Source organism: Hylobates moloch, unplaced genomic scaffold (genome assembly GCF_009828535.3).
Source record: "Hylobates moloch isolate HMO894 unplaced genomic scaffold, HMol_V3 SCAFFOLD_8, whole genome shotgun sequence".
Classification (NCBI taxonomy): Eukaryota; Metazoa; Chordata; class Mammalia; order Primates; family Hylobatidae; genus Hylobates; species Hylobates moloch.
In genome coordinates, this window is record NW_026652283.1 from 56,625,475 (window position 1) to 56,640,846 (window position 15,372).

At 42.2% G+C, this 15,372-nt stretch overlaps 2 protein-coding genes across 3 annotated transcripts in view; one reads left to right on the forward strand and one right to left on the reverse strand.

Moving 5' to 3' along the window:
* The window catches only part of BRINP2 (BMP/retinoic acid inducible neural specific 2), a 111,648-nt gene extending 110,093 nt beyond the window's left edge, over nucleotides 1–1,555 (reverse strand). The window contains exon 1 of the mRNA XM_032160905.2: nucleotides 770–1,555. The gene's annotated coding sequence lies outside the window, so the exon portion shown is untranslated. The remainder of the gene's footprint in view (nucleotides 1–769) is intronic.
* Nucleotides 1,556–7,461: 5,906 nt separating this feature from the next.
* The window catches only part of ASTN1 (astrotactin 1), a 307,337-nt gene continuing 299,426 nt past the window's right edge, over nucleotides 7,462–15,372 (forward strand). The window contains exon 1 of one of the 2 annotated variants that reach the window (XM_032160908.2): nucleotides 7,462–8,092. In XM_032160908.2, coding sequence (XP_032016799.1) covers nucleotides 7,810–8,092 — 283 coding nt within the window. In that variant the 5' untranslated portion in view covers nucleotides 7,462–7,809. The remainder of the gene's footprint in view (nucleotides 8,093–15,372) is intronic. The other variant, XM_032160909.2, reaches the window with a different exon arrangement.

Genomic DNA, 15,372 nt, shown 5'->3' on the forward strand with positions numbered 1-15,372 from the left:
GTGGGCAGCCTGCTTCCTGCATACAGCTGTGAGCACGAGCACACATACATACACACACCACAGGCAGCATTCGACAGTGTACCCAGATGATCACAAAAACAGAGACAGAGATCTGCTAGATGATATCAGCACATCCCACCTTTCAGCACAGCAATGTCCTTCCCTAGTGTCTCCAGTGCTCTGCCAGGCTCAACTCAATCAATGGGGCTTCTGCCACCACCCTGGGGAGACTATTTGCAACCTACAGGTTCACTGTTTAGAATTTTATTTTCCTGACTGTATGTGCATGGGAAACATGCCATGGGGCTCTATGGGCACGATAATATAGATATCGTGCATTGTAACCTTAGCTCTTTGGGGTCCTTCCCAAACATAATGAACCTCCCAGCGTCAGCTGGGCCGGCAAAAGTCATCGTCATCTTCTGCAATTATGCAGCCCTATTGAATTTTCTGAAGCTAATAGGAGTTGCACTAACTTTGAGGACTTAAACCAGGCAAAAGCAATATAGGTCAGGCAGGGAGCCCAAACCCTGTGACAGCCATGCGACACCAGGAGGCAATACCAGAGCGATCTCTAGCTCGACCCCAAAGTCCATTGCTTAGCTCCACAAGACAGAAACTAGGAGAGATGGCATCATTCCCTCTGCCTGCAACTGCCAGGCACCAGGGCAAGAGGGTTGTATGAGAGCAAAATGGTCCCTTTACCAACGGACACACCAAAAAGGACAATGAAAAGGGTAGAAAAATCACCGAAACCCTGCACTGTTACCTTGAATCCTTGCAAGAGCTCTCCTTGCTGTATCAGCTGCTCCCCAAACCTTCAATGATTGGGAGGAGACTCCTAAAAGATTCCAGGTTTTTGTGCAACATCTCCAGTGGCAGCTTTCCAAAGTTTTTACTTCATGATTTCTTGTGGTTCTTTCTCATTTGGGGAAACGCGAATGCCTCCTCCTCAGCGTGTGAGAGGGAGCGGATGTCTCTTTTCAAATTCTGTTGCTCCTCGCTTTACTGTCGGTGCCTGTCGGTGCCGCGGCCGCCGCCACCGCCGCCAACGTTAGACCACTTGCCTGCTGCCTCCCCGCTGAGCAGCCAGGATCCCGGTCTCCCAGAGCATCTTTGAAGTGGGACTTCGGCACTGGGCCGGGGCGCACGCGGGGTGGGAGAGGTAAGGGAAGTGCAAGACCCAACTGGAGGAGTCCCCTGTCCCTCCGCCGAGGAGAAACCCAAGATTTTGCCTTCTTTCCAACTCTAAAGAGACTCACCCACCCGCTCTCTCACCCGAAATCACTGCCTTGCACATGGGCAGAGACAGGTCTTCCGGCTTCACCGCTCCCTCGGCTGCCTGCAGACCTGCCCCTGACCTCGGAGCGCAGGGCAGGTGCACATCCCCGGGCAAGTCCTAACGGGATCCTCCGAGCTCAGCGTAGGCGCTGCCAGCGCAGCGGCGAGCAGCTTGCGAGGCAGGCGGATTGCATCCCAGAGCTGCAGCCCAGCGCGTCCCCGCTCCGACTCCTCGCTCCGTACCTAAGCAGTGTCACCTGCAGACTCAGACACCAGATGAGTGTCTTAAGATAACAATGCTGCCCTGCCTGCCTCTCTCTTTCTTTCTTATGCACGTAGGTTGGCAGCCAATGGGACACAGCGCCACACTCCCCACAGGTGCCCATTGGCTGGGCGGCTTGGCAGGGGGCGGGCTCTGAGCCTCACCGCTCTCTCCTTTGGTGAGCTGGCAGGCTGGGGTACCAGCTCTGTTAACCCTCCCAGCGTTGCAGTGGGGACTTTTTGGTGTGTATAAGGAAGCCTTGGGTACATTCACGGGTGGGGCGTTGGACACTCTGAGGCTGGGGAACAAGAAGTAGCTAGGGAGCTAATTACATTTTCTTCTAATCTTCCTGAGTTACAATAATCATTTGTCCCAGCCCATTTTGTTTGCTTGCTTAACTAGAACTCCCAGAGATTGGGACCCATCTGAGCCATTTTCCGTCTAATTTGAGGTTTCATTTGGTTGTTTTGTGCATTTTTTAGCCTCTTGGATTACTTAATTAGAAATGAGCCCCCAAGTGAGAAATAGTACACACACACACACACACACACACACACACACACACACACACGAGATCCAAGAGGAGAGAGAGGCAAAAGAGAGCAAGAACCTAGTAAGATGGCTAGAGAGTGAAACAGATTTAGAGACCAGGACAGCTAAATCAGGAAACATTCTGCCCCCACACCAGGACTGTAAGGACAAAGGCAAAGAGGAGAACTTCAGGTTTCTGGGGAGAGATTAAGTTTCAAAAACGTCCTTCCAAAAAAGGGAATTGTTTTGCCGGTGGTGTTTTCCCTCTGTGTGTCTCCTTTCACTTCTGTGTGTGTCAGGAAGAGGGACTGTGCATCTCCGTTTAGTTTTTAAAGGAAGACTAGAGAAGTCAGAACAGGACCAGCCTTGTTTCTGTGAAGCAGGTGCTGTTGCTGGGCCTGTGAATTGAGAGAGAGGGAGGGAGGAAAAAAGGGAGGGAGGTGGAGGGAAAAGGAGGAAAGGAGAAGGGAAGAAAATATTAACTTTACATTGAAGTGTGAAGTATATATTTTTGATGTCCTAATGAGGGTACAAAACTGAAACACGTCCCGCTAACTAGCATGCTAAAGTAGATTTTGGCAGGAGCATAGGAAAGAGAGTAATAGTTGAAAAAAAATCCAATTCAAGGGAAGAGCTGGGGGCTGGAGCTGGGGAAGGAACTTGGGAGATCCATGCTAAGTCATGTGGTGGGGGAAGTATGAAGAAGATAAATATATAGTCAGAAAGGGAGAGGAGTCTTTCAATTTAGTTTCCTTAAATGGAGAGCAACATCGGAGATTATTTTGTAAAGAACTAGAAAAAAAGTATGTAGAGATCTAATGAATGTTTAAGAAGTACACATGGAGATTAGCTAAATTGCATAAAGTAGCCGTAAGTTCTGAATCAGTAAAGAAAATTTAGAAATTTTCTTCATTCATCTGCTCAGACTCACACATCTATCACTTTCACCTATATTTTCTTCTCTGTATCTTATACAACTTTGAACTTCCTTTTGCATACTGCAAGTATCTGTTTGCCTAAGCTACAAAACATATCAGAGAATGGTGGTCCCACAGGGTCCTGAGCTCTCTGTCTAGAATGAAATAACCAAGAGAACCACTGAAAGCCTAAATCTATTGCTGCCCAACTGCTGAGTTATTTACTTTTGTGATTTCTAGAGACAGAGACCCACTGAACTTGACCCAAGTGATAACACACTGAAATGTTAAAATAGCATAAGGGAGTGGGTAAATAGAGGGAGAGGTTGAACAAAGGATTGCTAATTTCAATGGAAAGAAAGTTAAAATTTCCAAAATCTGTAAAAGAGAGAGGAAAAGAGGTGACGGCAGATAAGAAGACAACTTGAAAAAGAAAACTTGCTTGTGCTTTCTTCTCTTATAAAGTCTGAAGCCGTGTAAAAAATTTTTAAAGAGCCAGAATATACCTTAAGAATTGCCACAAGTGTATAGTTTGATTAATTCTTGCCTATATATGCATCAATGTAACCACTACTCACTTTATTTTCAGCACCCCAGGAAGCATGTTCATGAACTTTCTCAGTCAAAACCCTCCACTCCCCAGAGATAACTGTATTCTGACTTCCATCACCAAAGATTAATGTGACTTGCTCTTGAACGTTGTAAATATAGGATCTTAGAGTATACACTCTTTTGTGTCTTGATCCTTTCGCTCATCATTATGTCTCTGAGATTTATCCATGTAGTTGTATGTTTTATTGCGGTGCACCATTCTATTACATGACTACATGGCATTTATTCATTCTGCTCTTGATAGATATTTGGGATGTTTCTGGGGTTTTTTGGCTATTATAAGTAAACTTGTTATAAAGTTTTTTGTGCTTGTCTTTTGGTGGATGTATGCAATCATTTCCTCTGGGAAAACACCAAGGACTATAAATTACTTAATTTGCTTTGACTACTACACTGGAGAAAATCTCCTGAAGATAACTCTGAAGCCTATTATCTTGCCAAAATAATTGAATAAGGTGATAGTGGCAAAGGCTATCGCTACTGAGTACCAACTAAATGCCTAAAATGTGTCACGTTGTTTACACATATAATCTCATTTCCTCCTCACAACCATCCCCAAAACTATGTATTATTCCTGTTTTGCAGATAAGGATATTGAATTTAAGATGCTGTATTAGGAAATAGCTCTTGCTTTCCTGAGTGTATGTGTATGTATATGTGTAGATGTGTAGATCTTGGGGGAGATGTAAATAAATGCCCAGGGAATGGAGCTAGAGGAAGGGAAGTGATGGAAGTTCTCACTGCATAGGTGCAGCTGGAGATTGGCTTGGAGAGATGGGACAGTCTGAAGAATAAAGAGTGTTTCATTTCAGGTGGACAGAATGTTATGGTAGGTGTGAAACTAGGAAATATATTTTAAGAGATGTGTGTGTGTGTGTGTGCGCGCGCATGTGTGGTGGGAGAATAGAGATATAGTGCAGTGAGCAATCTATCTAAAATCAGTGTGAGATTTAGAAGAGTTTTTAAATTTCTAAACCATGGGTTTTCAGCTTTATCATGTAGAAAAAGAAAAACTAGAATGACATAATGAAAGTTAGATTTCATGAAGATCAACCTGGTAGTTGTGTACAGAATATGTTGCTAGGAGGAAAAGGAATCAAAATCTATTTTAATAGTCAAGGAAATAGGCCATTGGCACTTAAATACAGGAAGGTGTACCTCGGAGAAGAGTGAAGATTGGAGATAATGGTGCTTGCTGTTTTATAGTGCTTTAAAGAACAGAAATTTTCTGAGAATGAATAAATGCCATGTAGTCATGTAATGGACTAGTATACAGCAATAAAACATTGAACTACATGGATAAATCTCACAGACATAATGATGAGTGAAAATATTAAGACACAAAAGAGCATATACTCTAAGATTCTATATTTATAAAATTCAAGAGCAAGTAACATTACTCTTTGGTGATGAAAGTCAGAAATATTTTCTGTGACCAGCAAGGGTGAGCGGAGATGGGGAACTAAAGACAAGAATGGTCCAAGCTTATCTCCAAATAAGAATATTATGAAGTTAAGTCTTGAATCCAATTAGATTATTTCACTATATCATTATGCCTCTACACAAAGGTGATGATTGAGATGCATAACATTTTCCCCCATCTCATCTAAATGTAAAACATCATGCATTAGAGATGGCCTGGTTTCTATGTACTTCAACCTTTACCCACATCTCTAGGTATTTAATTCCCTAAGAAAAGGCCATGTGACATTATTTCCATTTTTACAGGAATCAAGTACTCTGGAATAATATATTCCCTTTTTAAAAATTCTACTGTTTCTTTTGTTTGGTTCTTGTTTGGAAAGAGAGAGGTCTAGAAAGACTTGAGATACCAACTACCAACTATTCCCAACTCAATATACATTTTAAGAAGACTAGATACTGACTTATTAGAAAATTGACCCTAAATGGTTCACTTGGGCTTTCTAACATGACTCAAAACTCTTCAGAAAATTAGAAAGAAAGATTTCAAAGTGACAGTAGATTATATGCTACTCAAAAGCAGGAGGAGTATTTTTCTGGCTGTGCTTAGCCTAATGCTTATGATACAGTAGGTACACAAACATTTGCTGAATTAATTACTGTGGTCCATAAAGCCCAGTGATTATCCATGGGTGCACCCTAGTGTACCATAACTGTATAGTGGAAAGAGCAGTGGGCAAAGAAATCTTGTTCATGGTCTTAGCTCCACAGAAGATAGATCACTATTTCATGGGTCTCAATTTCCTTATCTGTTAAGTGAGAGATTGGACGAATACATGATCAGGTACTTACATGCCATTTCTCACATTCTAGTATCAAGGGTGTTTTCCTGGCATCCACTATAATTACTCAATGGCAAATAACCTTGCATAAATAAGTTTAATACTAAATTTTTTATGCTAGAGAGAACAGAATGAAAGAGATATCATGGGGTTTTTGTCTCACTCAGTATCTCCTAGGGGAGCAATGATGATGAGGATGAGTTTTCAAAAGTCGTTAGCTGGTACATCTTTTTTACAGTTGTTTACAGTAGTTTGCAATGCTGCATGGTAAGATACCTTGGGGTTAATTCCCAGATAAGTTATGTATAAAAACTCAACTAATAAAGTGTCTTTGTTCTTCTTTTCTTTGCATATATGGTAAATGATCTTTCACTACTTAAACATTACCTTAAATATGGCTTATTTTCTCTATGCAATTAGTTAAACTTTGTAAAATATACGGCAAAAGCTTTTTTGTCTTTTAAAGAACATATTTTCACATATGCCAATAAATTGACACCAGGTAGAATGAAAATGTAATTGTTTCTTAAGTAGGGGTCCTCTTTTAGAACAGTAGTGCATTAAATTTCTAGAGTGAGAAGTACAAATAACACAGTCTTCATAGCACCTAGTATTGAAGTTAGCATTGACCCAATAACATTGGAGGGACACACTTTTGAAATAAGTTATTGGTTACCATGTGAGAGAAAGTTCAGTTAAATGTCAGATTTCAGAATACACAATGTCACTTTTCTACCACTGTTTATTGCATATTGTCATCATTTTTAAAAGGCAACATTGTTGAGCACTACTGGGAACAGATCTTATATGGGTTGTGGTGGTGGTGGTGGTGTTATTCTTCAGAATACTTACGCAGGGTGCTGAATATCTGCCCTGTTGTACTCTTGACTGGATTGGGATTGACTTAGGTCATACTCAAGGATATTCTTTTATTACTTTTGCATCTGTTAAGAATGCTTAGGAACTTTGGTTTTTCTCACAATTTCTTTCCAGCTTTGTCCTATTTACTAGATTCTCTAAAATTAAAGTTTCAATATTTATTTAAGCTAACTCTACTTTTTCTCCTATCAACTATAATATTCCCCAAATCATCTTTTTATTGGTTACTACAGATAACATTTGTGATAGAAATGAAATGAAGCAGAGAGAAGTTGCAAGTAAAAGTTTTGATCTCCTGCTTAACTGTGCACCTTACTCTGTGGTGTATATCTATCCATCCATCTAAACCAGTATAACAAATATTTTCTTTAAATATTTTGCAAAGTTAGTGCTAAGTAAAAATATGCACATGTGCATTCCCAGCTCCCGTTTATCCTATGTACGAATCCAACTAGTGGGGGGCGGGAGGAAGCAAGACTGAGACAAGCTATAATACATCCACAAAACCATTGGGGGAATTTTCATCTCCCACCACCGCCCAGCTTTGCAGAAGCGCCCTTTAAGGTGTGTGTCTGTGTGTGCCTCTCTCAAGCCTTCTGGATGATGATGCGAGAGGGAAGATTTTACATTGCAAAGACCAATGTATTAAAAATGCCGTGCAGGTAGTTCATAGCCAAGAGCCTTGCTCCTGTTGGAGGATGCAACGGACGAGAGAGGCAGGAGCACCAGCAGCCAGCTGGGGGCTGACCTGATTCCCTAGAATCCTCAGCTCCCTTCCTCTTTCCTCTCGACGTCCTTCCTTCCCTTTCTCTCCTCTCCCCCCTCCCCCGCTTCCCTTCTCCAGATAAGCAGCTCCGGGAAACAAAGAATCCGGGGCTCTCCAGACATCAGAGCTTAAACCCAGGACTCCGCAAGCGGCATCTCATTCCGGGGTCCAGGGCTCTCCCGGCTCTCCATCCCCTCCCTAACCTCCCCCGCCTCCCGCGCTCGCTCCCTCGCTCCCTCCCCGCTCGCTTCCTCCCCCACCATAGCAGCGCTAGGAGGAAGGCGGCCGGGGCTCAAGATGGCTTTAGCCGGGCTCTGCGCCCTGCTCGCCTGCTGCTGGGGGCCGGCGGCGGTGCTGGCTACGGCCGCCGGCGACGTGGATCCATCCAAGGAGCTGGAGTGCAAGCTCAAAAGCATCACGGTGTCGGCGCTGCCCTTCCTGCGCGAGAACGACCTGAGCATCATGCACAGCCCCTCGGCCTCGGAGCCTAAGCTCCTCTTCTCGGTGCGCAACGACTTCCCGGGAGAAATGGTCGTGGTGGACGACCTGGAGAACACGGAGCTGCCCTACTTCGTGCTGGGTGAGTCCCGGGGGAGGTTGAGGCGGCCGGAGGCGCTGGACCGGCGCCCCCACCCCCCACTCCAGCTCGCTCTACACACCCACTCGCCGACGACCTCCCCTCCCCCACTCCTACCTCCCGGATCCGCCCCACTCCCGGACCATTCTCCACACCCACTTGCGTACTAGCGTCTCTGTGCACCTGACTTCTCCCCAAATCCGACCTGGATGCTGAACCTCCTCTCAGCTGCCCTGCCTCAAAGAAACAGGTTGCATGAGTCTCTCTGAAACCTCTCCCAGCCTTGACCTCCCAGCTTTGATTCAGAAGCACATCCACACAGCACTTTTTGTCTGCTACCAGCTCAACTCCCGTAATCCCTTCTCCCCACTCCCTAGCCATATGCTCAGCTCTTTGCTTCACTCACTCTGGATACCCACACCCACCCACAGCACTTCCTGGGGGCTTTAGAAACAGGTATCCTGTCATCACCTTGCCAGCTATGTGCAGGCCAGATTCTAGTCTTCATTCATGGAGAGCCCTTTATCTGTCACCAGGCTACTGACACCCTCCCTTCCAAACACTCAAGTTTCTTATCCCCCAGCTGTTCATTCTGGGAAGTCCTGCCTCCATGCTTAGATGTCACAACCCCCTAATTCAACCACATCCACTCATCCATGTCACATCACAGTTGGTTAAAGATATTATACAACTGTAGTCAGTACAACTGTAGTTAATATTGGTCTCTTCTTTGTTCCCAGGGCCACCTTAGATAGGCGTAGGCATTCCTGCACACAGAATGACCTTTCTAGGCAAGGGGCTTTTCCTTCCTTTGTTTGTTTATATTTCTCTCTTTTTGGTACTCCCACTGTAATTTTCTTAGGTCACCTTCAGGTAGTGGAACTCCTGTCACTTCAGGTACTGGAACCCATACATTACTTCAAATCATCCCTGTTTTCCACTACTAAGCTGCAAAGATATTGCGGTCCTGCTCTAGTCTTGCAAAGCACCACAAGTTCATGTCACTTAGCCAAATTCCCCTCACTTCTCCATGTGCAGATGGAGCTCTCACTCTGCTGTGCGTGCCTACCATGCAATCCATTTCTTTAGTGATGTTGCCAATTATTCTTATTTTGCCCAGGAGAAATTCAAAGAAAACCACACTTCAGTCTCTAGATCCAAGAAGAGAAAAAAAGAAAATGTCCAGGAGGCTGTTCCATCTACTTGATACCCTACCAACTAGAGTTCCATTTGCAGGGACATGGCTTCCTGATGGCCACATGTAGGCTAGAGCCGCATGTGGAATTCTAACACATCCCTCTTGCTCTTCCTTTGTAGGAGATGTCTTCACACTGAAAACACTAGGAAGTGAGTGAATAAACCCCTACTCCCCAACCCCTAGGGAAACAATTTCAAACATTGCCTGGCCCTTTGAAAAGTTGCTTTATAGGTCCTGGAGTGCAGCTCAATTGAACCCATTAAGCCCAACCTACAATCTTGATAGGATTATTTATTTTTGCTTTCAAAAATACCAATAACATAATAAAAACTGGTGACTAGCTGGAAATGGGAGCATTGTGGATATGCTGCTCATCAAAATGTACAATTACTGGGTTATTTAGAGGATGGAAAGTTCACGTTGAAGTCATGCTGATGTGCAAAGTACAACCTGTTCATCGTAGTATATAAAAGTGAGTAGAGGGAATTATGTGTTTCTAAAGAGGCTGTTTTGCACTCTGCTTGTAGTGTTTACTGTGCATGAAGAGGTACATGCATGGTGCTTGAAAAAAGGGAGGGCTAGCAGGTATTCAACATTTCATTTCTTTTTTGCAGAATCCCAAAACCAGGGCCTAATGCTGTGATGTGCCTGCTAGGAACCAATGTGCACAGTGAAAGCCCAGTTGTTATAAGAACGGGTTTTCTGTACCTCTGTGCAAAGCTGCCCACTGCAGTGTCCTGTTGGGGTTGCTACGGTAACCTGGTGCAACTTGGCATTTACACACAGGCACACAGATACACTCTCTCACTTCAGGGCCAGATGCACTATTTAAATGCATCGATTGTCTCCCACCCTCCCAGTCAGTGGGGTTACGCTCAGAACCAGAGAAGGGCTGGTACCTATTCTTTCTGGCTCAGTATGCTCAAAGGAAGAAGGAATGAATTTCAGTTTGGGTGGGTGGTTAAAAAGATCTGGGCAGAAAGGAAGAGGAGTCCAAATTTATGGAGGATAGACTCAAAGGTAGTTTTGAATTTAACTTTTGTGGTCTTGATCATGCAGCTCTTGGCCAATGGTGAGGGCTATAGTGACTTTGGTTTTGGGATTTCCCTACTCCTATCTTTGGAACCTTGTTTACTTAATCCATCTCCTGGAGGAATCTGAATCAGTCAATTCTGAAAATTTGTTGAGCTGTACTTGCTCAGCACTCAGAGGCATTACTAGGAAACAGAAGTTAAAAAAAATGTCTCTTGCCCTCGAGTGGTCTCTAGTCACTGGAAACACAAAGATACCTCTAAGAGCTGTACCTACCTAATTGTGTGGTATGGCTGTTAAGGGGTATAGGGATGCTGTGGAAGGATTTGCTTGCATGACAAGAGCAGATTCCATGGTAATCATGGACCAGAAGCTTAGACTAAAATCAGATCCTGTCACTCCTTTGAGTGAAAAAGAAAAAAAAAAAAGACAAACAACAAGAAAAACAAGCTTTGGCTTCCTTTTGCCTCTAGGATCAAGTCCCGTCACTTCACTGAGGCTAACTAGGGTCTTCTCATTCTGACTGCAGCCAACTTCTCCAGCCCTTTATCCCTCCAAGTCTGCCATGGTCTTCTGGACTGTTTCAAGACTTTGCACATGTAGCTACTCTGCCTAGAAGGCTCTTTGCCCTTTCTCTATTAGGTGGTATCCATTCTTCCTTCTAAACCATGCACATGTCATCTGTCTATGAAGCCTCTATCCCATTTCTGTGCTCTTTGCATGGATTAAAACAGAAAAACACCCACAAATGTGCAAAATTAAAGGTAGATTAGGTTTGGCTTGGACTAGGAAAGGTGAAGACATTTAAGATCATGGAGAAAAGATGAGCAAAGGCATTTGGTGGTGGGAGTGAATATGGAAATGGCGTGCATATGGCATAGTGTGGGGATCAGCCTGCCCGGACAGAGCCTTGTGACATGAGAGTAGTGGGGACTGGGCCTGGCTCTGTAGAGTGGCACCTGGTTCTCCACTTCAAAGCTAGGCAGGAAGGGCTGACTTGACACAGAAAGCATTGAAGTCTGGCTCCCAGAGGCTATCTCAGCCATCAGCCTTGGCAGTTTTGCTTGTGGTATAATTCCAAGTAGAGAAGAGGAGTCAATATCTCCTTTTCTCTGAGATGGGTTTGCAAATTGTGATTCAAGGGCCCAATATGAGTTTTAGGTATGTTTTGTTTGACTACATATGGTTTTCAAAATGCTTTGAATATGAATGTTTTTAGTTAGGTCTAGATTGCTATACTTCTCACAGATACTGATGGTTCTGTGCCTGATATTCTTCTTCATAGTACTTATGTGGCAACTCTAAGCCATGTAATCTAAACCTAAACCCCTGCTTTCAGATATGTGGTGAAAGCCTCAAAAGTGTTGCAAAATAACCGTCATTTCTAATTTAAAATATTTAGGCACATAAACCTTAGCATCCTCTCAGGAGATTTAAGAGATTTGCCAAATTAGTCAACTAATATTTCATATCTGAACTAAAATTTCCTATTTCAGCTTTCAAAATAGTAGACATTCCTTTGGAGCATATTTGATTTGGAGATAAGGAGTTAACCTGAAGTGTGGCTTCTAGGTTTTCTGTGCTGTGAATAGAATATGTTTTTATATCAGCCTCATTACTATTTGAAGGAGAAGCCCTTCTATTTCACCCAACTATTGAGCTTTTGCATGTGTACAACTTAGTGAAGAAAGGTGTTTCTCTTGCGCCTTGGCATTTTGCTTTAGCTGTCATGGCTTTTGATTGAAGAAGGTATTCCTGAAGATAAATCAATCAGCCTGCAGAGATGTAGTAAGTTCCCACATGCAAGGTGCTGTTTAAAGTGTCTGGAGCAGGCAAGTGTGGCGGTTAAAAGAACAGCCTTTGAAGACAGATTTGCTGTCAACTTTTCTGGCTTTCTACTTATTCCAGCAGTGGAGAAAACAGAAGAATGGGGGAGTTAAATAACTTACTCAGGGTCACTTAGTGAACAGTTGATGGATCCATCATTCGAACTCAGGTCAATATGATGTTTAAGCCTTTCTCTGAGCTACTATTTTACATGCCTTAAAAGTTTTCGAAATCGTTTCTTTTTCATGGTTGAATAAAAGGAGCCCTGAAAATGGCTAAAATAGGGAAAGCACACTCACCTAGTTTGTACAGAGGAGTTTTTTATGGTCTTTATGCAAATACTTCTTGAATATCCTTGCCCATTGAGTGATTTCTCACACCAGCCTTAATAACTTCATCAATAAATAGTTAGCTAAGTACATATACTTTGCTAAGAAGAGTTTGGGAATTCTTGTTTATTCATAGTTTTCAGGTTCAGGTAGCCATGTTTCCATGTTCCTGTGGTGACATGTATGGGACTCACAGTCATGATAAACAGGGTAGGTAGGCTGCATTGGGGATGAAGGTAATATGTTCAGTGCTCTTCTGAGGAGGGCCTTACAGAAATGCAAACAGAGAGTCCCAGAGCTTAGAAGGCTCCCTTGTTAAATGGAGCTATCCAGAAGGTAATATGGTTTTAGCTACTTGTCCAAAGCCCATGATCTTTGTATTGGGCGGTCTTGTGCTTAGAACTTATTTTGAGAGCTCAGTGGAGCTGTTTAAATAGCAGTTACTGAGCTTTTCAATCGGCTTCAAAGGTAATATTGGACATAATGTTACTTACGGGTGAGCTTTGGCCTGATAGGAAACAGTTAAAATACCCAGGTATCCCCAATTCTTTTCACACATCTCTCCATCTTCCCATTTGAGGGGAAACTTTAAAGTATGTTTCTTTTCCTTCTTTTTTCTCACCACTACAGTGAGCTGTCTAGGTTAACAGTAAATGCATTTGTATAGATTGGCAGCCCTATCCAAGACATAGTAGATGAATGGTAGCAATCCTAAGGTAGGTTCTTCAGCACTTATATAACTCATGCTAGCAGAATGTGGTAATTTATAGTATTGAGGGGGTTATTATTTACTGTTTCTCTACAGAAATTTAGATTTTTACAACAAAGGAATTTTGAATGTGAATGATGAATTTTACAACATTTTAAATGCTTTTTTAGATATGTTGATATGACTTGAATTCAAGTAATTAGAGTTTTTGAAGAAAAAATAAAATTTTAATTTTTTTTTTTTTTTTTTTTTTTTGAGATGGAGCCTCGCTTTGTCACCCAGGCTGGAGTGCAGTGGCGCAGTCTCGGCTCACTGCAACCTCTGTCTCCCGGGTTCAAGGAATTCTCCTGAGTAGCTGGGACTACAGTCAGCCACCACCACGCCTGGCTTTTTTTTTTTTTTTTTTTTTTTTTTTTTGTATTTTTATTAAAGGCAGGGTTTCACCATGCTGGCCAGCCTGGTCTCAAACTTCTGACCTCAAATGATCCACCAACCTCGGCCTCCCAAACTGCTGGGATTACAGGCATGAGCCACAACGCCTGGCCAATTTTAGTTTCTTTATTCATCTTAGGAAGCAAGATTGAGGTCTTGTCTTATAGACACACTATATATACACATATATATCATACACACACACACACACACACACACACACACATGCACGTACTTATTTCTTTTTTTTTTTTAGAAATGTAATTAAACTTAAAAGGCTACTGGTTTCTCACATTAGGGCCAGTTTATGAGAACAAAACTTGGCCACTTTTCAGCAAGGACATGCGAAGTCTTCATTTCTTCACTTTTAAACCAGTTCATGTACGTGCACACAGATGGCAAAAAGAGCTCTGTTATGAGCAAGTTAAGCTCCCAGGACAAGTTAAGGTCTGTAGAAATTTCGAATGTACTACAAATGGACACCTATCATCATTTTATTATTTTTAAAAATTAATTAATTACTTTAAAAAATTATTTCAATAGCTTTTGTTACATGGTCACCTATCACCATTTTATTCCTACTAAAAATATGAAATAGTTGATATTTTGTTTTTAATCATGTACACTTTAAAATTTTAATAAAGAACCCAAAGTATTTGTATAGACCTCTAGATTTTCAAGGAACAAACAATCAAATTGTTGATGGTAATCTAAACTGACAAGACAACTTTTGTGAAACGATTTGGTATTATATAGCACAGATGAAAATGTATATGCCTGATGATTTTGCAGTTCCACTTCTAGCTTTTCATTACACAGGAATTTTTACATGTATACATGAGAATATTTGTTGGGAATAGCAAAACCTGGAAGCAACCATTATCAGGAGACTAGAAATATATAAGGTGGCACCTTCATCAGTGACATATTATCTAGCCAGGAGAATAAATGAGTTGTAGCTACATATATCAATGTGGATAAATCTCACAAATGTAACGTTAGGTGAAAATAAGAAAATAGCTGAAAAAATATGGTACAATTTTATTTATATAAATTCAAAATAACATTGTTTAAGAATACATATACAATGCAAAATTTTTATGAAAAGCAAGAAAACAAAAACAAAATAAAAGACGAGTGTTGCCTCTTGTGGAAAGGGAAGATTGTCTGAAGGGAGAGGGTGAAAAAGAGGGCCTCAAAGCTTCTAGCAGTACCTGATATTTGTTTTCCTTTTTTTAAAAAAAGTACAAATTAATTTTTGAAGAACAGTTTTAGGCCAGGTGTGGTGGCTCACACCTGTAATCCCAGCACTTTAGGAAGCCAGGCTGGTGAATGGCTTGAGCTTGGAAGTTTGAGACAGGCCTGGGCAACATGAAAAAACCCCATCTCTACAAAAAATACAAGAGTTAGCTAGATATGGTGGCGTGTGCCTGTAGTCCCAGCTACTTGGGAGGCTGAGGTGGGAAGATGACTTGAGCCCAGGAGGCGGAGTTGCAGTGAGCTGAGATCCTACCACTGCATTCTGGCCTGGGTAACAGAGTAAGACCTTATAAAACAAAACAAAACAAAACAAAACAAACAACAACAACAACAAAAAGAACAGTTTTAGATTTATGGAAAAATTGGGAAGATAGTACAGAGAGTTTCCATATACCCCATACCCAGTTTCTCTCACTATACATCTTATATTCGTGTGATACATTTGTTACAATTGAAGAACCAAGGTTGATTCATGATTTTTAACAAAAGTCTATGC